The sequence below is a fragment of the Physcomitrium patens genome, chromosome 5 (genome assembly GCF_059467195.1).
Source record: "Physcomitrium patens ecotype Gransden chromosome 5, ASM5946719v1, whole genome shotgun sequence".
In the NCBI taxonomy this organism is placed as follows: Eukaryota; Viridiplantae; Streptophyta; class Bryopsida; order Funariales; family Funariaceae; genus Physcomitrium; species Physcomitrium patens.
In genome coordinates, this window is record NC_143414.1 from 13,984,635 (window position 1) to 14,009,241 (window position 24,607).

Consider the following 24,607-nt stretch of genomic DNA (forward strand, 5'->3'; position numbering starts at 1 on the left):
TTTCCAGTATTTATTGAAGTAAAATTAAAATACAAACATTTAATAACATTTCTTTTGTTTTTACAAAGATGTATATGAGAAATTTTAAAAATTTTGAATCATCATAGATATTCTATAACGATAATTTCTATGTTCCTTAAAAATTACAAACCATCTACTTTTTATTAAAACGAAATGTAATCTTTTGTGGTGGCACATGTTGACTTTGAATAGTCCAAAGGTATTCTGTATAAGTTTTGGAAGTAATGTTATAAAATTATCTACATAAAAATACCGTCAAAAAAATTGCAATTTACATTATGTAATAAATAAAAATTAGATGATCGGATCGTAGTAACTGACATTGATATAAGTCACGAAATCTTTGATAAAATCTAATGAGTGAATCAAAAGGAATCGCACAACTGCTAGTTTTTCGTACAATGTTTAATTTATAAATTGGTAAATGAGAAAATTAGAAGATGATTGTTCTGCAAACACCCTCCAGATGTTGACAGGCATGTACACAGAAATTAACATATCGACAGAGAACTTTCCCGCGACAAAATTGCGTTCCATTCAATTGTATGATATTCTGAGCTCAACATTAATATGATACACGGAAGGGAATGAATGAAGTACGGATATCCTTCCTAATCTCGCAACCATCCTTCAAATTTTGTAAGTATGACAACCATACGACTTAATGAATAAGATCCTAATGCTGTACTTCTAAACTAGATATATGGTGGATATGCCAGTATATGGTCCTATCTCTCAATGCCTTGCTGCAAGTACTGGATCAAATCATACCCAGCTGTGCTCCACTTGTTATAAGCATCAGCGCATGTCTTTATCATGAAAGTTGCAGCTTCACGCTCACTCAGCTCAGGGTGTAAGCGCTTGCGAAGATTGCCGATAGGGTCCCCTCGACTGAAACATGGAAGACCGCTGTCAATCATCAAATTGACAGTGTTCAAGATCCCGTCCATGTGGAGTCTTGCCGCCAGATAACCCTTCACACACAAGCTGCCAAGCAAGTATTGCTTAATAGGTAAGTACTCAACTTTATCTCAGAATGAAAAAGAAAATGTGTACCATCCAGTACAGGTCTCACGACAATTTGAAAGTCTAGAGAATAGAGAAGGTCAAGAAAGATATTTAAAAAATTACCATATGATATCTACAACGAAGGGAAAAAAGATGAGTAGCAGAATACCTGACGAAGTAATTCCAGGTGTCGCTTTTCATCACTCCAGAGGGATCTAAAAGTTGAGTCATCTCATGACTCAATTTGAAGTCTGCACTCTCAAATCGCATGTTGCCTCCAGGGGAAGTTTCAAGTATGAAGCCAAAATCGATATGCACCAGCCTTCCCTCGCTGTTCATACACAATGCCAGTGTGAGTAGTAGGCATTTAGAATGATCACGAAACTTTTACGACCAAGAACACTATTGCAGAAGAGAAGACACGAGTAGGCTAGAAGAAAAGTCGTACTTGTCAAATAAAAGATTTCCATTGTGTCGGTCCTTTGGTTGGAGCAGAAGGCTTGCAACAGCATAGCCAGCGCTACTAACAATAAACTTGTTACGAGCTTCTTCGAAACGGGCAGAACCAACGGGGCCGTATTCTTGTTGGAAAATCTCAAACAGCCCTCCGTCTGTAACCTCCCCCATTTGACTTCTACTTCGCGCATTAGGTACAACCTGAGGGAAGTTCCACAAAAACTAAGATCTGATTAGAAACATAGTTTTGACTTTCGCACAAATAAATGAAGTTAACAATTGATTACATGCAGTGTACTTAGCAAACAGGGCACTCTTTTCATGAACTAGTCCATGAGGAAGCGGAGAAACAAATGAATATCCTCTTATTCCAGCCAAACCCAAAACAGATACAGAACTCACTATCCTACGTAGACGCTTTGAAAAGCATGAAATCTTCAGAGTAAGGCCATATCATTTATTCCGCATGTTACAGCTGGGAAGTTGACAAGAGAAATGACCATACCTCAATTATGCCCCTTCCATAACCCGTGGGAAGCACTCCATACGGAAATACATACAAGTTCACGCCTATTGCTCTCCATATGTCCCTCAAAAGTGCGATCACCTGCAGGGCCAGTACATCTTGCCGACAATCGTCTCCCACCTACAACGGGTTATAATTTAAAGATCAATTTTTCAACACATACTGCTGATCACGATTTCAAACGTATAAAAACTACCTGCTACCTAAAAAGATATAAGCAGAAGCGACAATCCAAATCTAGGTTGTTCTTTGGAAAGTTTCAGAACTTCAGCGTGTCATATTCAACCAGATTGCCAACATTACACCGAAGGTTATCGTTCTAGGAACTCTTTCGAGTGCATCAGGTAACGTAAAGTTTGCTAGTAGACTTAGTAACTTTTAGGGACATGCTCTCGCACATTGCAAGCTGTGTTATGATTTAACATGAGATAGCGACACAATCAGAATCATTGTGGGATGTACTCGATATGGCTGCAAAAATAACCTTAAAAATGCAGGCTTGCGGTTTGAAATCGTCGGGATCACCATCTTTTTCCACCACATTAAAGGTGATCATTATTGGCACCTTCGCAGCCGACTGCAGTGGAATACCACTGTCCATTTTGATGCTCCTGACTAACATATGTGGTGCTGTAGGCAGATAAATATTATCACCTTCCACTTCTATCTTCTCCAATTCTCTGATCATGTGTGACCCAGGAACAGAGACATTAGTATCGGTCAGATGCGAGTCTAAAACGAGGGAAAGCTTATGCACCTTTCTAAACTCACAAGTGCAATTAATAGCCCAAAGACAAGAAAAATACTTAATATGTTGTCGTTGGTCATCACATATTACATTCATCAAAGTTTAAAAACGCAGAAAACAAGAATTTTCTATGTCGTATCTCAGACCAAAAAAGGGGAAGCAGATATTACATCATGATTTTCAGGTACGAGGTTTACCTGCGTATACCAGCTCGTCGCTCCTCCTTAGCCAGGGGAAAGAGAACTCCAGAGATAGAGGTTACTTTGTCGAAAAATCGGAATTCCCGAAGAAAGATATCATGAGCTTCAGGAGAAAAACTGCGAATAATACGCTGCTTAATCTTCGGTACAATTTCGTACAATATACTATCCTGTCGTACGCATTTTAATTGTATTAGGTAACTTATTGTCATGAAACAAAAAAATTTCACCAAAGCACATGGAATACCAGAAGGATATTTCGTAAATGAACGGAAAGGTAAATTATTTTGTACCCAGGGTTTTGGTCACTCTCACTGGCACTCCAAACAATTTTTTAATTATAATAACGGTTTGATACATACCTCGACTGCATTATCTTCTTTAATGTCATCATCTGCAGGCGCCTCTTCCCCCTGTTCATGCACGGCTATATGAAAATGTGACCATGACAGTAGCAAACATTACATAATCGAGCGACTCAACGACATACAACAAGGAAGAGCTCAATCAACCTGAAGCTGCCATATCAATATGTGAGAAAACAAATTGCTTCTTCTAGCTGCAACCATCAAGTATCCTTCCACCAGTCCCTGCAAAAGTGAGCTCAGTCATTTAGACAAGCCTAACCGTCTACTTCAGTAGCGTAAATGTACAGAAGATTTTACATCAAGTTCCTGCACAAAGCATGACTTTCTTTCAAACCCAGTTGGAGAAATTTTAGATAACAGCAATATCCTAAACAGCCAACCACAATTTAGAAGCGGTTAGAGATAGTAGCATTGTGGACATCAAGTCTCTTACTCCTTGATCGTAGCGAAGGGCTTGCACAAGCTGAGGCATGAAGAATGTTACTTTCTCAGGAGGATAAAACTCCATGACCCGAAGCACATACGCCATGACACGATGGTGGCCCTTGTAGGCCGGTGTTAGAAAAGCCAGGGCATTGGTGATAGAACACGGGGCCCAATGCGGTAACCATTGCAAAACGCTTGAATCCTCCTCAACAGATTTTGGAGTTACAAAGTATGGTAACGCCCCTGGAACATTTGTCAAGTCTTTGAGGTTGTTCTGCAAGCACAAAGTAGCAATGAGCACTAGGTAATCTTTCCTGAACCCCGAGTCTGTATGTGGATGATGAGCATTCACGACACGATTTTGTATTTTGCAGTCAAACAACAAGGATAATGAAGTGCAGAGAAACCAAGTATATGATCAAAGCTCGTAGGCTAGCGCACCTGAACCAAATTACCAACTTCTGCTTTTAATGCAGCAGAACCCGGAAATCTAGCAACCAATGAAAGAGCGATCCGGGGATCAACAGCCCAAGCAGTCTTAACAAAATTTCCCCACCGCTCTGGTATCATCTTCTGCAAGCGAGGCACTGCGTAAACCCTGCAAGGAGTGAACACAAGAAGAAACTCACAGCTGAGTATAATACAAGTAAATTTGTTTTTCATCAATGGATACCGTTCAAAATCAATTACTAATCGCTAATGCACGTCTTCGTGCCATTGAACTGGATGCCATGCATTGAATAAGACTGAAATTCCTCAATGGAGATCCTTAAAGGAAAAAAAAAAAGATAAATCCCGCTTACTTAAGTGGGTAAGCCCAAGTATCCAGTCGATCTGATTCATGTTGGCATAGCATACACAATAATTGTTTCTGATTTGCTCTTGAATCATTGTCTATCTTGCCCCAAACTGGGTGTTCAATCTCCATCTGAACGAAGAAAAAACATGAGGATGAAACACAAATTGTTTCCAAGATGGCTACAATGCCTTACTCCAAATCGCTAAGCACAAAACAGAAAGTTCACTAAGAGCTACCAAGAAGCTGAGAAAGTCGTAAAATCATCATCTGACCGAAATGTAACATTTACCTCATAAGACGTAAATTAAAGTATATATATATATATATATATATATATATATATATATAAGAAACTATTTTAACTTCAAGAGAAATGTCGATTTCAGATAGTGAAGGCTTCTCACTTGCATAATTAAGTTTCCAGTTGGACGGGAAGATGGTGATGAATAATGACGCAGAGATGCTGAAGAGGTGAGACGTGCTGAACGAGAAGGTGGACGACCTTGTAACTCCGATTGACTGGTAGTTTCAGGCATATCAAGGACCAATTGCTGAGTAAATGTAGCTACGGCCTGAGCCTCTGCTGCAGCCATTCCTTCAATCTTCGATTCATGCCAGGTTGGCTCCACTGCAAACCATTGAAATGCAGCTCTACAATGCGCACAGAGAGTACACAATTCAGCATGACATCATAATCAGGTTAATTGTATCACCAAGTAAAAGGATCATGTCACCTTAGAATTTAATTACAAGTAGCATTAGCATAATGAATCAATCACACTAGTTATTGAATTTAACCTCGAATTCAGCTATCAGATGAGGTAATGAGATATTTTTTAAATTACATAAGAACTCGACTTATTAAAGCCACGTTGCAAGAAAATTAACAGATATTGAATGCACCTGTAAATGCGATCTCGCAACAACTGAACACCAAGACTTCCATTAGGAGATCCGCTCTGAACCAAGCATTCACATGTCTTTAGGCCCAAGAACAAAAGAGTAAAGAAAGTGCCAACAGCTCCTGGGTGAGATGAAAAATGAGTATGTGTTTGCACCGATCCTTCCATGAAGCGCATCATCAATAGCAGCTGGTCACTTCCGCTGTGTTTTATCACCTGCAAATTCGAGGACGTCGTTGAGTAAGAAACAAAGGATTCTAATTGAACACCGAAAATGATTAATAAGTATTAAAACATTCCAGAAAACCATTAGAAGCTATCTCACCTCCAACCTGTCAAGGAAAAATCCAAGCCACAATCTGTGAGCAATTATAGCTTCGACAGGATCTTGAGCAGGAGGAGGTCCAGGCTGTCCAGGGAAGAGTTGAGGACGAAGCTGCATTGCAGGCCCGGAATTGGAGACGCCTGCAGCAAACAGACCCCGCCTACTTTCCACTGTCCATAACCATGCATCTACGAGCTCAGCTAGCACCAAGGAACTGAAATGAGGGGCCGCTGCAAAAAGCCACGTCCACGCGAACACACCCGTCTCCATCACTTCCGTGGTGAAAATGCGAGCGGGACTCCAACACAGCACTCGCAACAGCTGGAAAGTGGCCTTTGAAGTCACTTCACTAGTAGGTTTCTGAGCAGACAAGGTTTTACAGATTAGAATCTGATAAACGATGATTATGATCAATTAAATTGCTCGCTTAAATATGAACTGCTATGCAAATTCGCAGAAGATGGGAAGTCAGATCCTTACAGTGTTGGATAAAAGTAGAGCTGCAGCTTGCAAACAGGCATCACGGTATCTTTCTTTTTCGATAGATAGACCGCGTTGAGAATCTGTTTCAAATTGCCGCAGCTGCTGAATGAAGCGCTCAATAAGCTCTACATGTAGAGACTCTTCGTTTTCCGTACCACCGTTTCTCAACGTTCTTTGCATCTCATTTAACGTTAAAGTACTCATGCTAACACCAAGCATCCTCTTCATTCCAGCAATCTCTCCAACATATTTTGATTTAACATTTGCACTCGTAATTCCAACAGACAAGACATCCATGCGGCTCATATCACCGCCAGCAGCAGCTGCAGTGGCAGCTGTAACGGCAGGAACAGCACCCATTATTGAGGCACTTGGATCCAACCTGATATCTGATAATAAGGCAATAATGTCGCTTGAATGAGCCACATTCTGGGATGCAGTCACCTGCCGAAAATATTCCTACTCACCCATAATCACCACATGCAATGTCAAACCTCATGGGCTGAAAATGGATATGCCAACTTACATTATCTCACATGTTAGTTTCCAACCATGACCCAGAAGCAAAACAACCCAACAATATTTATTAGAAAACACCCTGCTTCTATTATTCCGAAGGGCGGAGGGATACAATCATGGTGGCCCCTAAAAATGTGTTTTGCTGATAAATGTGAATATTGCAATATACCTGTATAAGACCTTGCGTTGTAGATGGTGCATATAAAAGGGCATATGTAATCCATTCTTGTACTCGTTGGTGTGATAGTTCTCTTACTGCAGTAGCATCTACAACAGATTGCAGCGGGGGTTGTTCAGACAATAAACGCAACATTGCTTCCAAACACTGCTTATTCCACAAAACCTGTATTCATGTAAAACCAGATTACTAGTCAGATCTATAGTGCACGAATGAGTGGCACCCATCTAAGTAAGTAAGAACTGTCGTTGGTTACAAATTTTACACTTCACACCGCACTTTTAAGCCCCGGAAAACAACAAACAGACAAATATAAGAATGAAGAATTTTGTACCTACCTTGCTAAATATTTCAAAAAGCTAATGAGAACATGAGAAAGGATGATGCAATGAAATAATGAACAAGCCAACTAAGAGCATATTGAGAGGTCATCAAAAAGACATGGTACAACCAACTTAGATGCGAATCGGTACGACAGGACATACTGGTGGGAATTTGTTTTTCAGCTGGTTTAGCAAACTGTCTGCCATTTCACGAACTGACTCCTCGCGATGAGTTGCGTGCTTGATCAAAAAGCACGCATGAGCAGTAAGAATTCCCTGCTTTACTTCTATCTCGTCTCCACTAAACAACCGCTCTTCTCCCTGCCACAAACAGAGTATAATCCAATTGATAAACTTCCAAAGAAAGTGACCTCATGCATTGTTTCATGCTTGACAAAATTCATCTTTTTGCAACATTTCCACAATCAAGTGCAGATTTACGATCAGAAAAGAGTGACTGAAAACCTACCAGCCATGTTAAAGCAGCACCAAAGGCACGATAAACAATCGTGGTAAGACATTGATCAACTGCAGCATTTGGACTTGCGGTCTCCAGATATTTGAATAGGCAGATCAAAGCACTTCTACGATTTCCGGTTGTTTCCTTGTCATTTAATATCCCTCCACGTCGACTCATGCGTAGTGTCTCAAGGAAGACAACTGCTAGAAGGTATGTTGCCTTCACGCCTGAATGCAACCCAAAGGTGCTCAAATTCTTTCGAAAGTCATCAACATGGCAATTTTGATGAGAAGTAATTGCAGAAGGCACAGGTTAACATGATCGAGATTCTGTGTGACGTCTGGGAATTGTGTTCGCAATTGTCAATTTTCTTCCAAACGCGAAATTAACAAAGGTGTTGACTGAGATTGAGGACAGGAAACGGAACCATCACTGGAATCGCTACATCGACACCAAAGCTTTAGGATGATCATTTACCTGTTATTGTGGACATGGAAGCAACATCAACTTGCCCACCCAACGCAGCAGAGAGCATTATCAATGAAGTCTTTTCATTAGTAACCCTTCGGCGACTGTCTGCATTATGCAATGCGTTCAGCTCCTGCTCATCCTCTAGCCACTTCATTGGATTCACGACCTAACACAATTGCAAATTACCGACTAGCTCAGGACATAGCAAGTAGAAAATCGGTAACACATTGGAATACTTAGACAGAAAAAAAGCAATTTTCAAATCTAAAAAAAAAATGCCATTGTTCAAAACACGCGAGTGAAGTTGTGATTATCTCGCTTTCTAAGAACCAAAAGTTTAAAAAATACAAGATTGTATTGCACGCAGATTGTAGAAAATAACTTACTAATGCTGGAGTGGCTAGTGTGAGACGAATCACAGCTGCAGCCCAGTCAGGGCTCAATAGATAGGGCCCGCTGATAGCGTACATCCCATTCATCGTTTGCTGACTTCTACTCATAGTTACTTGGCTCCTGCTCAAAGAAGCAGACTTCGATGACATAGGAACTTTTTGAATAGGTGGGGCCAAACCAAATAAGGCAATGTAGAACCAGAGATTACGCAACAGCTTCAACAATTGTGGCTCCATCTCTTCAGCTGGATCTAAGTCAGAGCATATTTCAGCTACAGCTGGAAGAAGCGGCCCAAGAAGTTTTTGACCACTCCTGCAGAAGGCAGAAAACCCGGTACGAGTATGTCATTGAGCAAGTTCACAAAATTAAAAACAAGGTCATAAAAACAAGTTCAAGATCATCAAAGCGTCTTCTCACGCTAAAACCCTGACTGGGCTAAAACCCTGAACCCTAAACCGTAAACCCTATACCGTAAAACTTGGTCTAACTTGTAGCATTCTAACAGTTAAAATAAACTGCTAAGAGATTTAATGGTCTGAGAACACAAACCTGTATTCTTTGGACTCGGTAGCTAAACCGACATCAGAGCAGAGTATCAGAAGCCGTTGTCGATAGTCTGTACGCATGTTTGGATCCTTCAAGCTTTGAGAAATATATAGAAATGCGCTTGGAAGAGTCTACATTGGAACATCGCGTTTTACAGAACTTAAAATGATAACTCTTTACTCAAAAACATTTAAAAACAAAGATACATATTTCATAAATGAGAGAAGTATCTTTGTTCCAAATATTTTTACTTTACAGGATCTACAGTTAACAAAATCAAAGTTTCCTATCAAATTGAGACTTAACCCATAAAAGGCTTGACATAACACTACTGTCGCAAAGTCGCTTCGGAAGCAATTCTAAAAACTAATCTCAGCTATGATACGAAAGAACTGAAATTACACAACAAGGTTCAGAACAATTCTGACATGGTTATGACTTACAAACACCTCATCCTCAAAAAACTTAAGTAGTATCAATAGAGCGGTGAAGATATGTTACCTCCTCACATTCAGTAGTTAGCTCAGGAGCAAGCCGACTGAATGCGGATTCCAATGTTAAAAGCCTGCTCATGTAACCGCGCGTGAGCTGCACAGCAACCTCCCTATAGGATTTGTTACAGCCCAAGCATGCCATGCGCGCCAATGAATTCAGGACCTGCAGCACAACATGCCTAACCCATTAACGCTGCTGATTACATGTGCTAACGATCTCTGTCGCTTGAGTGTACAACTTTCTTGAAGTTTAAAATATCACCAACTACGAAGTTAAATTTACCTTGAGCCTTACGAGACTTGGAACAGAAGCATCTCCCTCTTCCAGGCTCTCAATGAAGAGAGGCAATATTAAATCAACTGCATCTGACTTCTTTAGCGAGACTGCAATATCAGCGAGTGAAGATATGACGTTTAGCTGAGTCACTGCAGTCATTTGCTTATCTTTTTTCTCCTGTTTCAACCCACCTTTCTATCCATGAGTCACACGAAAAGTACACTGGACCAGAAATAGAAGCAATTGGAATCTATGCTGGTCTCCTTTATTGATACAACAAGAAAACAAGAAGACTATACCTGTGCCAGTCGTTCCCGAACATAAGCTGCCAATGATAGGAGGAAAGATTCAATGGCAGTCCTATCTAAATTCCAGCCTTCACCGATCAATGTACAGACGGATTTGACAACGCTTGATAGCAAAGGACTTGTGCATGACACATCAACCTGTAAAACACGTGGTTAAACTTCCATAGAGAACAATAAAAATCAGTCGTTAATCCAAGAAAGATTCTAATCGGGAAAATGTCACATCCAAGAGGTCACCTGTTTGAAGCAAGGCACAACACACCCACGTGCACTCAACATAACCTCTTAACTACAGCAGGTGGTCTAAATTACAGCAACTGGAGACAACTTTGTGGTGCTGGTAGTAGTCAAGACACAAGATGGATCCAAAGTGCAAAATAACTCACTTGAGCACATGCAGCTAACAGAAGCCCCTTGAAACGTAGTAAAATAATTTTAAACATCTGACTACCGTGCAAGGCACCAGCTTGTGCCACCACAGAAACAAGAGAACCCACTAGCGCTTCACAAGATTTCAATCTTCGCCATGGTGATACAATGCAGGCATCTGCCACGTCCATCAACAACGAATGTGTATCTCGAATTATGGTCTTGGGCAGCTTGCCATTTGAGTAGCTTCTTGAAAGATTTGTGTTTGGATCTGGTTTCAAAAAGCGCTGTTGTACCACACAAGCTCTTTGAGCAGTCTGTAGCTTTAAATTCATCTTAGCAAGCAGCGGTACACCGTCTACAGTCCAATCCCGCTTACGAATCTGAAGAAGACAAAGAGATTCTTGAGTACCACAAGTAATTACATGAAATTTAGCAAAGTGGCTGCAATTGAACTCCACCATCTCCAACACACTCTTTACGGTAGATGAACGTGAATCAACACCACCACTTCAATTCCACGCTTGAGGAGTGCTCTCGAAAGTGCAGAAGAAAACACCATGGTGCTGAAAACATCCTTCATTGTGTAGACGTTATCACTCAACTCTCAAAAGATGTACACTTCAGCCCCGCAACATGTATTGGTGCGTACCTTCAGAAGTAAAGCTATATCCTTAAGATGTCTTGTTGAAGCAGCTCTCAATTGAAGCGAAAGGGGATCACTATCTCTGGCTTGTTCCAGAACTTGCACGAAAAGTTGCATAGCTAGATCCTGCCTTTCTAGTGTATCCAGCGACTCTGCTTCGAAGGAAGCCTGCAATTTTCTTCCACCCTTGCTCAAGCCATTTACCCTATCAGCGAGACCAGCAGTGCCATGAGAACCATCTGTCATGCTAGGACTCAGTTTGGAGGGAGTGGATTTGGGAGTGTGAAAAGAATTACTTCCAATTGCGCTAAGTTCATATGGATCGTCTATAGAAGGTTCGGTGTGCAATGTAACGTTATTCTCAGGTGTATGATACATTGCTGGAGATTCACCATTATGAGTTTCTGGAGGTGGGAACGGTGCTAAAGATGATTCAACGGGAATAATCCAGTGCTCCAAAAGTCTTTGTGCTATACGTTCTGCATCATCTGCAATCAATGAAGGACATCCTTTGGCCAATGCTGAAAACAATGCCTTTGTCAGAGAGGGATTCTCTTTAGCAAGAATCGAACCTTCTTGCAACGAATCCAGTATAAATTTCTCAATGAATCCAGAAATAATCTTACTCAAGTTTCTAGAAACAGCCGGGCAAACTTTTGTAACCTCCACAACATACTTGAGAAGCTCCTCAAAATACAAATCCATATTATCTGGGCTGGAGGTCGAATCATCTTTGACGATTGAGGTAACACCCTGAAAGAATTCAAGAACAAGAGAAAAAATCTCGGGTATATTATCTCTGTCGCTAGTGCGTGACAAATACCGGGCAAGAAGCAATATGCCATTAAACTGGCGTCCTGAAAGTTGCACTGGCGTACGTTGCGAGAAGCCAGGGGCCGGGCATTGATCTCGTAGCACAGCAATTGCTTCTGCAGATGGAGCACACTTGGTCTCTGCCAAAACGTTGCAAAGTTCTGTCAACGCCCCCATGGCTGTCTACAGTGAGATTACCATCAGTTATGATCCATGCGAATTAAGCTGAAGATCGTGATCTTGAACAAATTTGTACAGCCTCTCGCATTGATCTGTTTGCGAACTATCGCAGCTCCAATTCAAATTCTGGGCTACTGCGCGAGGCAGACTTAATCATTACTGTCTACGTCCTGCATCCAAAGGGCCCAGGGGCGACCCCACCCAAGATCGAACACTCTTCAATTTCCAGTGGTGAAGAAGAGCATAATTCACTTATCAATCCAATAATCCAGTCCCACTCAAATTGCACTCCCCGCACACCGCTCCGCCTCCGCAAATATCCTGAAACAATCTACAACGCCCTTCAGACCGCCGACAGCCATGATGCAGTAATCAACTCCACAAGCCAACAAACTCAATGTTTCCAACAAAATTCGCATGCAATACAAACCTCGATCACGTCACTGCAACTACAAGATACCCGACATCCGAGACTCTGCGCTCTGACAACTCAACAGCACAATTCCTCGGCCAACCACAACTCTCAAATCCAAAATCCAACGTTCTTCCCCCTCCAAATCTTACACAATGATCACATCCCCCCAAACAGCAAACATCGTGATATTCAAAATCTTAACCACTCTACGTCACTCGACACCCCGAGCCGCCGAGAAAACCACAACACACGAATAACGCGTTGATCCATGACGTTGCATTTCCATGACCGATCCAAAGACCAACCTAGAGGGGGCGCGAAGGGAAGCTGCTGGGCATTGAAGGAACCGAAAAAACGGTGCGCAGCGCGTAGGATGCAGACAAGGAGGTAGAGGCAGAGACAGGGGGCTGAACTGAGCTAGAGACTTAGCGGGGAAGCGAGGAGGCGTAGCATGTGCGAGAGGCTGTGGCAGAACACAGCAAAAAGGAGGCCAGGACGCAGAGCAGCAACTCCGAGAAGAGGACGAGGAAGAAGTTGAAGTAGAACCAGTAGACGAAGAAGAAGAGTTCAAGCCACATGGCCCAGGTGTCGTTTCAGGTCCTCTTTTGTCCACGCTGGAACCGTCCCCTCGATTCAAAATGAACGCCTTCTTCCTCCGACGGCGTTCTCAATGATCCTCCAGCGCCGTCGGGCCTCCCGGGCATGTGCGACCTAGATGCCACTTTCCTCCCTCCCCGGGCACCATGTCGGGCAGTCAATGCACGCTTCCGATTTGGGCAACCTTGAAAACAAAACAAAAACAAATAATCGTTTCTAAGAAATAGCACCATGGCTATTCTAAGTTTGGCAAATATAAATTGCAACATGGTTGAATTTGAATAGATTATTTTCTATTTTTTTTTGGAACCTAAAATAGCAGTAAAAGAAGCAGTTGTGCTTGACAAAAAAATAATTGAAAGAAAATTAAAATTTATTTGTAAGTTATAGATATTCTTATAATATAATTTTTGGAATATTAACAAGTAATTAGGGTTATTTAAAATTTGTCTCCATCATTTATGCACTTTGTGTATTAATTATTTTTGTGAAACTTGTAAATCTACTATTTGTGGTGTCCTAAACTATAAATATAATGATAAGATATACAAGACCATAAGGTTTTTATAAAAATTGAATTTCATAGAATTTTTAATTTTATTATATTATTTAAAATATTATTAAAAATTATTATTCTTAATTATTTATGAAAAAAATTCATAGTATTTATTTAAAAAACAAATTTTTATTTTATATTAAAATAATAAAAAATTATTAAAAATTTGATAAGATATAATATTCTTTAATTTGAGAGGGTGTTGGTTTAAAAAATACAATATTTATTTATTTCTTTATTTATTTATGTCTTTACTTTTATAATCTTATTAAAATATTTAATTTTTAGATAATTATAATTTAAAATAAATTATTACTAATAAATTTTTATTATCATTTTAAATTAATTTTGATATTAAAAAAAATTGAGGACGAAAGAAAAGTATTCTACTTACATATATATATATATATATATATATATATGTGTGTGTGTGTTACATAATTATATATGCCAAAAATAACCACTACTATGTTTTTAAATACTTTTATTTTTTATTGAAAATTAATACATATAATAATATTTAATATTATTGATATGCTATTTTTGGTTATTATAATATTTAACCTTAAATTGAGAATTTAAACTTAATTAAAATTTTATTATTTTAAAACTTTTATTGAATATTTGTCACTAAATTTAAAATATAAAAATCAACTTAGATATTAATTTATGTTATCCAATACTCACACATATATATAGTTTTTTTTTGTAAACCACGAGATTATTTATTATAATTTTAAAAAATCTATTCAATTATATAATATTGTATTTACTGTACCAATAGTATTAAAAATTAACTATATTAAAGCATATTGTTTCAGAAACAAATAAGTCTTAAGAAAATAATTACAAAAATATACTAGTACATTGAATTATGGCAATTATAATAGATAAAAATATATTTACTTTTAAATTCTATACAATCTTTTTTGTTTGTTATATCTTTGAAAACATCATTTATATCTTCACATGCATTATGTACATAATAGCAACACGGTTATTAAATATAATTAAATATATTACTTATAATGCATTTAAGTATTTGTATAATTTGATTTAATTTGTGTATATATTAAATTTAGGTAAATAATTTATCCATTTAAAATAGATATATTTATTTAGTATTTTTTATATTTAGTTGTTTATATATTTTTAGTGTATACACACATATATATATATATATATATATATATATATATATACATTAACTCTTATATTTGTAAGGTAAAATGAAATATAATTTTTAAAATTTTAATTAAATATTTATTACCTTTGTATGTTTTCTAAGTAAAAAGATTAAATATAGCTTTTTTTAGTAAAAATGATCTACAATAGTTTCAATAATTATTTTTAAATTTTTTATTTTAAATAGACACTCTAATTACTTGCAAGAAAAAAATAACAATCAAACACTGCAACAATTTTTGAGTAAAAAACTTATTAATCTTTAGAATACATATGTTTGTAATTCTTTTAATCTTTTACTTATTTTATTCAATAATTGTTGACATAAAATAAATATTTATAATATGAAAATTGAATATCTTTTAAAAAAAATCTAATTTAATTTTTTAAACTATCAAGAAAAAAAATGATGTTATTTATTGATGTTATTTATTTAATAAACATGTATTAATTTTTTTTGTTAATGGTTGAAATATTGATTTTATTTTATTTTTTATTTTTATTTTTAATTTTTTTTTTTTATCTTTGTACATCTTTGGTGTTAAGCCACACACATCTAGTTCTTTATGAAAATGTAGCATTTGAAAATTGTTGTTCCAATTAATTATAAAAACTATTGTGTTATTATTTATACTTATAAATTGGTAAATCATCTAAGAATCTTATTTTTTTAATTCTCATTTATGCCATAATTTTTTTTAAGAAATTGAATTATAACTATTTATGTTATTATTGATAATTTTTTATGAAAATGCAGATGTATGTTCAAATATATATAATTGTTACAAGTTATTTTAGTAAATAGCAAAGATTTTAGGATCATTAAATACATTTAACATGCCAATAAAAATTCTATATTTAATAGAAAAAAAAATTAATTGTATTAGACCTAGAATTTTATAGAATTAATTAAAGTAGGAATATTTTGATAGTCTCTTTTTTTATTAATTATTTACAAGTAATTATTAACAAAGGCATAAATTCATTATTTATGTATAAAATAAATAAATATCCAAAATTTGGATGATATTATTTTAATAATTTATCTTATTTCAAACTAAAATATTATTCACATTAATTGTTTTAAATTAATATGTTAATTTTCTCTTTTTAGAGATTGATACAATATAATTAATTAAATAAGAGTTGTTACAATGGTCATATTTGGAAACATTAATTTTATTAATATTATTAATTTATTGGTTAAATTTAAGTAACACTATATCAAAAATGTTATAAAGTTATTTTAGATAAATATAACATTTTTGGTTTAAACCAATTCGGTGAAGTCTTAGGTGTTTAATGGTATTAAAAACAAATAACAGTTTGTGAAAAGTTTGTAAAATTTAAATAAAGAATATAAGAAGAAATTAGCTTGTTACTTGGTATTTTAATTTATTTTGTAATCAATTGTTAGAAACCAATCTAGGTTTTACTTCTATAGCCAACTAAACAAGAAAATTATAAAAAGCTAATAAAAAACTTATTATCAAGAACAATGAAATAAAAGGAATAAATCATTTGAAATTCTTCTATGTTGTTTACTGGCATGCTTTGATTCGTTCACTATAAAATTACATTGAAGACTGAAAGGCCTTGCTATTAAAGATTAGAAAGAATGTATCAATTGGAATTACTATTTTTCAACAAATCTAATAATTTATAGGTTCTTTTTTAAACCAATGACTTGCAGTTCTATAATAAAACTCAAATCTTAAAAACCACTGCTTTACACTGTAACTAGATAATTGTTAGAGGTTTGCTGGTTCAATCCTTGTTCAGCAATTATATTCTCAAAAAATTAGAAAAATGAAAGAATCTGGCTGAAATTGGAGAATCTCAGTGAACATGTGGAGCAGTGGAGCAGAAGAGCGATGAGAAATGGTGAAGAGGGTCAACAGCCAGAACCAATTTAGGAAACAGTGGACCAGCTCAATCGTTCAAAACTGGCCAACATGTAAAGTCCAAAGTTCACCAAATATTGTTTCCATACTGTACTCCCATCCTTCTTTTTAACTTGGGTTCATTACTGAAAGGACTAATAAAATAAACACCTTTTTTTCTTACTTACAACTCTACGTAGAAGATGTTCTCAGCACCCTGGCAATATTTAGTAGTATGGGAGAGATTCCTTCAGTGGAGGGATCGATCACAGTCCGGGTGGGATTCCTGTGTAAATTCCAGACAAAGCTCCACGAGTTATGTACAACAGAGCCGAAACCTATAGCTGCTTTGTCTTCTTCGGAAACTGTCCAAATTGGATCCCAGAATGTAAAATCATGGGTACCCAAATCAAGCAAGATAGGACCCAAACACCATGAAGAACAACAGCAACAACAACAATAACAACGTGGTCTTGTGCAGTGATCTCCACTATGACGAGCATTTGAAGGACTTGGGAGATACAACAGCTTCCGTGTTCTGCCCGCTCGCATTGCTAGTGCCCCGCTTCCTCTCTGCAACAGCTACCGTAGGTTAGTGCTCAGACAGGACGTAAGGATTAATCAACATCCTCCAATGATTTCTACATATTGTGCTTTTCAAGATATCCTACTTTTCTTACTTTTGCTTAAGATTGCTTGCCGTGTTTGCTCCAAGAACTCCTCCCACTGGAGAAGTTGGAGCTCTTGCTTCTCTGCTTCAGTCAGCTCAAAGTTGGGCTCCCTGCCACGCAAGTAAGCAGCTCTGCCATGTGCAAGCATTCAACTGTCAGACGAGATTTAATGAGAAAGCTGAAAACATCGTTGAGATATTTATTATCATTATTATTGTTGTTTTATTTACACCTGGTTTTGTATGAAAAAGAAAGGATATGATGAGGACCAGATAGTCAATAAAGCAGAGGAATTACTTACCGGTCATAGAGACGCGCTGCCTCTTCTTGGGAATTTACAGTGCCTAAGTGAACTTGTTTCTTCTCGACCTTAATGGCAGCTTGCCATTTCATGTTCTTAAAGTAAACACCTCTCATAACACAAGCCTCTTGATTCTCCTGGTGTTTACGCCTTTGCCATTTCCTCTTTTTCAATTCTCTCTCTGTTTGATCAGACAGTGCAGTTAACTAGTCAGAGCAACATCAACATGAATTGGGAACTCAACAGCAGCATGCTGCTCAATGCTGCCAGGTTTAAAATCCAAAATAAAATGGCATGATTCAACTTCAGTATGGTATGATACGTCAGAAGTCGTGCAATACGCTTTGAAAGCTTCACAGCAGTAGCTCACAGAGACAACCTTTCGGGAGAGATGCGGGATTCAGCAACTGGTGCACGTCCTGAAACGAAGGCAAAGGCGGCGGAGTTGCAAATCTAAACCTTGATACGCCCACCTCCTGCAGTGCATCATCTCCAACATAAAATACTCTTCTCCACTCCAGAGATTGTGTTAGGGCTTGAAATAAGTTGCTAAAAACCTTTGGTAGTCATTAATTTTGTCATCGAAACTGAGCACAAATGCTAAAAAATCTTTTTTTATTATTATTCCCGAAGTGGCTATTTCTGATGTTCCCAAACTGCAGTCTGCTTTGCTGCCGAATGACGCGTATGAGCTTAAATGTTATGTTTTTAACCAAATCACATCGTTGTAACCTTGCTTTCCGTGTTTGTGAACTTCACAAACAACTGAACAGATTCACGATTACCTGTTTGAGTGGTAAATCCTTCTTGGTGTTCGGGTAGCTTGCTGAAACGGCAGTTGGCCGAGGATATGAAGAAGCCTTGTAAACTTGTGGTCGATTTGTATTGTCTGCGAGGAGAATTTTCGTCAATATAATGTTCAGGTCTGAGAGGGATGAATAAAATTGTGGACCGATTCTTGGTTACTTGTGTTTGGCACATGCGAAACTTTACAGATTCCACTCCAAGCAGTCAATAAAGGTAGCCTGCAATTTGTACCTGGGGACAGACCACCCTGCCGCCGCTTCCTGATGCTAACCATGCTTGACCAATTGTTTTATTTCACGCAGCTTATCCACTTTTATTGTTGATGGAAATCAGGAACAACTAGTCTCTCAACACATTTCTCAGACTTGATCAGTCAGAAAACAACTCTCAATACTGAAGCCGCCTCGTCACCCCTTTATTAAGTTCCAGAACATCCTCCAAGTGGGAATAATTCTCTTATGACCTGCGCAACATCGTATCAGTCAGCTAAACTCCACCACACGCTACAGGGCACAGACTGCTCAGTACCAAGACTTGTATGGAGAACACATGCTCAGCATCAAGCCTTCACTCACTAAAACTAATCCAGAATCTTTTCATGGAATTTGAATCCTTCAGACTTCCGCACGTCACCAGAATGCTTGAGCTCATGGCACTGCATTCTGTCGTTTCATCATTGTGTCACCGAAACCCATCGTATTAGTTCACAAAAGATGTTCACTGAGCAAGGAATGCTCACCCTATTTCCACCTAAAACATACTCTGTAAATACGTAGGAATCTTGCAATAGTCACAACAGGATGCGATAAGCAGAAAGTGTCAGAAAGACATTGTCAAACCTATCACAATCAGGAGCAGTCTGAAAACGTTAACGCTTAGGGGATGCCATTGATGTGGACATGGGAATGAAAAGAAAGTCAAACTTCCTCCGTGCAATGCCTACCACGCGAAAATGTCAGCCACCCAGAAAGAAGCTCCAAGCTAGTTAGAAGTAATTAAGTTGTATTCTCGCTCTTGGCTGTTGTTATAAACATGGGCGCTTCAATCAGTTTCAAGATCGTAACCAACAAGCATTTACTCGTCAACTATCCGGAGCATCGTCAGAACCTCTGGCGTGCACGGTCCGGCGAACGGTCCAGTAAACAGATGCATACCTCCCTCCCCACTTCATTCGTGGTCTCAATTTCCTCAAACACTGCAAATATAACCTTGAACCGCACGGGAGAATACGAACTTAGAACTCTGTGGAAAGTCCAATCCTGTCCTAAACTTGCGTGCGACTACCACGTGTACAACCGAATTCTAGAGTGAAAAAAACTATTCTGTATTTCAAGCACAGGACGGCGATCAAGTTCAACCCACTGGCGCAAACCTCTGAAAAGACCAACGCACCTGGCAATGTCTAAAACGAAAAAATATTCTTCGCCACCTTTCTTGATACGGCGACCTCGTCTCCGCTGCTACCACAAGAAATGCCCCAGGCCAAACCAGAATCTCCCGACGAAGCCCGAACCATCCTCCGCTTCCCAGCAAGGCTCTCCCCAGGCCCCCGCAACCGACTCGGCAATCTCCTCAATGTAAACTTCGAGAATTCCTTCACGCTTGCCGCCTACCTGTTCTGTGTCCAACATAGGAACTCCTCTCACTCCACATGGTTGAGCACTCCACAACACTCACAACGAGATCGACCACCTTGTAGCCACGACTGGTACCTCATCGAGCAACCACTAAGCATCGGCAAGAATCTAAAAGAGCTCGCTGCGAACGATGCCAGTACTGAAGTCTGGAGCTGCGAGGATCCTGCGAGCACAGGCATCATTGGGTCATCAATGGGTCGGAAGGAGCCGCCCTCGTCCGCAGGGTGGACCTTTAGAAGGTGGCTACCGAATGAGCATCCGTGGAAAAACATTAGTTTTTTGGGATTCATTACTTGTTCCACTTCCACTATTAATAAGCATCATCGTCGTCGTCGTCGATTTCATCGTCATCATTATCAGACATCGCTCAACTTGAAGCGAGGTTGGACTTTTCCTTCTGATGAATGCCTAGCTTCTATCCTCAAGGCTACGATTACTTGCACACTGCGCCTCTCTCTCTATACCTCTTCAAGTGACGCGTGAAATTTCAGTATATAAAGTGAATTCGGTCAATGCCCCTGCTCTCCGCCTCCACCCCACTCTAAGCATCCTGACGTGGAATCCCTAGCAATGGGTCCCCTGGATGTTGTGTGAATCAAAACCGGTATTCATTCGGTGGGGTGGACGAACGTCAATCCTTTCGTTCCAAGACTCGATGTAGACAGACATCTGGATGTTATCACTCCCCCTTTTGTCTGAGTTGTCCCGACGGTGAATTTCCATTTCAGCCGTGCGGAACTCCACCGTTTCAGTGGATGATAGGATTTTCTGTTCCAGTCGTTGTCGGTATATTCAGCCATTACCTGCGGATGGAGAAAGTGGCGGGCGGTGCCACTGACTGATATCTCGGAGGCACGGAGACTTGGGGGAGGGGGGGCAGAACCAAGGTGAGGAAACGATGCCCAGCGGCACGCTCGAAGGCAACCAATATGCCCCCCTGGAGAGACAGAACACCAGGATGCGCGGCACACCAATGGAAGTCCGATGTATTGGGTTATGAACAGAGTGGCATCAGAGAAGCATCAGAGAAGCATCAGAGAAGCGACTGATGCAAAGTGAGAGACTCTCTTCCAGGTCCACCGCCATCGCAACACCACTCTCCCCCGAAAACAGAAGACCACCCCCCTTTATTTCACCACGTGTAGTCTGCAGATTCGATGTGACAACTCGCGATCGCTCCTCTCATCTCAAAATGCTCGGTTGCAAGTGCTAAAAAATGCTCCACAGATACTGCCACCGCACACGTCAATCATGACGCTGGAAATCATGAATGAATACGGTTACAGATGAGTGAGGTAGAGATAAAGAGCGGTGCCGATGCGGGACGCGGAGGCGGGAGGATCCGCTGCCAGGAACTATTGTGTTGTATGTCATCCCAAGCTTTGCTTCCTCCCTGCATACCATCGCATCATATCGCATCGCAGCGAAGCCCAAGCACAAATCCAGTGCTGCTGCTGCTGCTGTGGCGCTGCACTGGGTGCGACGAAGCCGCGTTTCGAGGCGACTACCCCCTCTACCTGCTGGTCCATCCAACCCCCGCACCCAGCGGTCGCCGTCCAGGAGAGTGTCGCTAATTCTGTACGAGTGACCTTAGAGGAAGATGTCTTTGTCGTCATGCATTTTAGTGATACTGTATATTAGCATGAGTGTACATGTGTGTGTATATATAGATTCATAGATATTTTGGTGGATACCCGTACACAAATAGTTCTAATAAGATGCATGGGTTTTGAACAAAGCTTCTTGAAAAGAAAAGAAAAGAATAAAATAAAAAATTGACAACTCTCTCCTTTTTTCTTTCTTTCTTTTATTTTATTTTATTTTTTCCCCCTTCTTGTACAAATCTTGGGTTTTATAAGGATTTTTTTAGCATATGTATAATAAACCCATTCATTCATTTCAAGTTATATTTATGCATACAACACTTTAGAAGGATTTTATGATAAATTATATCAATACTGATGTTTTATTTTTATTCTAATTTAGATAAATATTTTTAATGCACCTTGGAGATATGTATGAAGATAGAGGCACTTATTTTGTCCATAAGAAAATATTGTGGTTCAAAGGTCTATATCTTCATTTTATGGTGATTGTCTTTGAGATTTATTAATGGTCATTGCAAATGCAAGTCTTGTTGGAGATTGCTATCATTGAAATTTATAAGGAAATTTTTAGTGAAAATAAAGACAATGACATTTTCAAAAGAAATTTTAATTTCTATTTTTAGTCTTGTTTTAGTAATACAATTTATAAATCTTAACAACTAAACAAAAACTATTGAAAATCCCTAATTATAGAATAATATTTTTTACCAATATGATATGACATCACATATTCTATCTTCTATTATAACTAAATTTATACTAAACTAAACTTATAAGTTTTTATAAGCTATTTAAAAAAACTACTTGATAATATCATTAATATTATTATTATGTAATAATAAGATTAATTATTGTGATAAATATTCATCTATTTATGACATTTAAATTTTACATATTAATACAAATGATTTCAATCAAAGCTATCTAAATCAAATCTACATTAATATGGCTTTATAAGAACATGATAAATTATAATGGATCAATTAGATTTTTTAATTTTAATTTTTAATTACATATAATATTCATGACTTTTAAAATTATAGTTTTTTAAATGGTTAAGAAATAAAAATATTTAAGTTTATATACATTATTAATCTCAATTTATATAAAATTTAATCTAATTTAATCTAATTTAATATTATTTTTAATTCCAAATATATAGATATCTATCCCTATTAATATATACATCTCAATTATATACCAAAATTTTGAAAATTTAATAAAAAAATTAATAATATCATTTTAACTTTTTATAAACAAAAAATCTTTATGATGGTTCTAATTAATTTGATGTTAAAAATAATCTTATTTATTATATTTTTATAAAATAATAACTTATTTTCAATAAAAACTTAAGATCAATATAAAATTAATCCACGTATCTCTAAAATAAAATAATTTTTAACACTATTTAATAATAAAATATTTTAATTTAATTTAATTTAATTTTATTTTATTTAGTAAAAATCAAGACCAACTAATCTTTAAAAAAATTAGATTATCAAAGAAATAGTCCACTTATTATTTGAAAATAAATCAATATAATTTTTTATTAGTAGTAATTATTAAAGTTAATAAATATTTATCATGTTTTTTATATGTTTCATTGTAAATTTTATAATATGGCTAAAATTTCAAAATAAATCTATTACTATTACTTGCATTTGAAACAAATAATAATCAATAATTTGTAGTTAAAAAAGCCTTAGATTTTACGTAGTTCTAAAATGAATTGAAATGCCTTGCATATTAGAATAGATATAATATTAGTTTATATAGTTGTGAGTAATATATGAATCTTATTGTTGTATATATTATATCATATATATATATATATATATATATATATATATATATATATATATATATATATTAAACGCATATTATGTGACTTATAGAGGATTCCTACATAGTTTTTTAGTTAGATAATATATATGTAAGCAGTAGTCAAGTCTTTTCTACTCTTGTCAATTTCTTACTTATTTTTAGTCTAATTTAAAGAATCTTTAGTATTTTTTTTTAAAAAATGGCTAATTTAGTTTTTTCTGAATATACCAAAGTACACATATAATATCAAAGCTTTGTCTTTGTTAATTAAGAATAGATTATCTACTTCTAAATCAATATTGTGTTTAGAAATTTTTATTTATTTATGATCTTTTTCTACTTCTTATCATAAGTGATATAAGATATTTTTTGTTGTACAATTATGGACAAGTTTGTAGAAATGAAAGATGAAGTAATATAAATATAATTACAAATTAGAAAATTAGTACTTTCAATGAATCAATTTACTTTATTACCACGAGTACCATCATGCTTGATTGAAAATAAAGATGTAGAGATGGTTGGAACTACTTCAATTCTTATATATGTAGGACATTTAGAAAACATTATCACCACTTTCACAAAATCAAAAATTCAAGAATTTTCAAGAAAATTCTTGAATTTTATCTTATTATGATTATTATCCTTTTATTAACAATATGATCTGATATTAAATAATTTAAAGGATTTTTTAGCAAAATTTTGGTCCATATATAAAAAGCATAATATGATTTGTGTTGCAACTAATAAGATTTGAATCTTATATCAAATAAATTATTAAGTATTATTACATTCTTTAGAATTTTGACAACTAGCAATTGATATTAAGTAGGATAATGTTGCACTTATCAAAAAAAAATTCTATGGATTGTAATATAAAGT

The 24,607-nt window shown here is 37.0% G+C and overlaps 2 protein-coding genes across 7 annotated transcripts; both read right to left on the reverse strand.

Moving 5' to 3' along the window:
- Positions 1-532: 532 nt before the first annotated feature.
- Positions 533-13,164, reverse strand: LOC112282552 (phosphatidylinositol 4-kinase alpha 1). Of its 4 annotated transcripts, XM_024520274.3 has the most exons (27): positions 12,960-13,164; positions 11,253-12,570; positions 10,618-10,983; positions 10,223-10,369; positions 9,930-10,100; positions 9,654-9,809; positions 9,156-9,283; positions 8,600-8,918; positions 8,220-8,379; positions 7,752-7,969; positions 7,445-7,603; positions 6,951-7,124; positions 6,260-6,721; positions 5,780-6,139; positions 5,456-5,670; positions 4,957-5,203; positions 4,557-4,681; positions 4,195-4,351; positions 3,761-4,027; positions 3,472-3,549; positions 3,322-3,372; positions 2,957-3,129; positions 2,496-2,691; positions 1,991-2,131; positions 1,478-1,686; positions 1,199-1,360; positions 533-1,008 (listed from the first exon to the last, which is right to left on the reverse strand). In XM_024520274.3, exons 2-27 carry the CDS (start codon positions 12,234-12,236, stop codon positions 750-752), a joined length of 6,084 nt encoding a protein of 2,027 aa, XP_024376042.1. In that variant the 5' UTR covers positions 12,237-12,570; positions 12,960-13,164; the 3' UTR covers positions 533-749. The 4 variants fall into 4 exon arrangements, 2 of the variants coding, with proteins under 2 accessions (XP_024376042.1, XP_073390419.1); XR_002969917.3 differs by lacking the exon at positions 12,960-13,164 and having other exon boundaries at positions 3,322-3,386; positions 11,253-12,382; XM_073534318.2 differs by lacking the exon at positions 12,960-13,164 and having other exon boundaries at positions 2,957-3,076; positions 3,322-3,386; positions 11,253-12,382.
- Positions 13,165-16,872: 3,708 nt separating this feature from the next.
- On the reverse strand, positions 16,873-20,812 carry LOC112282070 (ethylene-responsive transcription factor-like protein At4g13040). 3 transcript variants are annotated; one of them, XM_073533891.1, is made up of 8 exons: positions 20,047-20,777; positions 19,598-19,862; positions 18,886-19,117; positions 18,633-18,736; positions 18,227-18,323; positions 17,848-18,028; positions 17,556-17,677; positions 16,873-17,448 (listed from the first exon to the last, which is right to left on the reverse strand). In XM_073533891.1, exons 3-8 carry the CDS (start codon positions 18,926-18,928, stop codon positions 17,366-17,368), a joined length of 630 nt encoding a protein of 209 aa, XP_073389992.1. In that variant the 5' UTR covers positions 18,929-19,117; positions 19,598-19,862; positions 20,047-20,777; the 3' UTR covers positions 16,873-17,365. The 3 variants fall into 3 exon arrangements, with proteins under 3 accessions (XP_073389992.1, XP_073389991.1, XP_024375016.1); XM_073533890.1 differs by having other exon boundaries at positions 19,494-19,862; XM_024519248.3 differs by lacking the exon at positions 19,598-19,862 and having other exon boundaries at positions 20,047-20,812.
- Positions 20,813-24,607: the final 3,795 nt, after the last annotated feature.

Coding starts and splice junctions, on each gene's coding strand:
- LOC112282070 (XM_024519248.3), bottom strand. CDS start 18,928: ATGGTTAGCATCAGGAAGCGGCGGCAGGGTGGTCTGTCCCCAG. Junction 18,737..18,885: donor GCAGGGTGGTCTGTCCCCAG/GTACAAATTGCA, acceptor TTCTCCTCGCAG/ACAATACAAATCGACCACAA. Junction 18,324..18,632: donor AGGATTTACCACTCAAACAG/GTAATCGTGAAT, acceptor GATGCACTGCAG/GAGGTGGGCGTATCAAGGTT.
- LOC112282552 (XM_024520274.3), bottom strand. CDS start 12,236: ATGGGGGCGTTGACAGAACTTTGCAACGTTTTGGCAGAGACCAAGTGT. Junction 9,284..9,653: donor TAACTACTGAATGTGAGGAG/GTAACATATCTT, acceptor GTTCCAATGTAG/ACTCTTCCAAGCGCATTTCT. Junction 6,140..6,259: donor CTCTACTTTTATCCAACACT/GTAAGGATCTGA, acceptor TTGTCTGCTCAG/AAACCTACTAGTGAAGTGAC.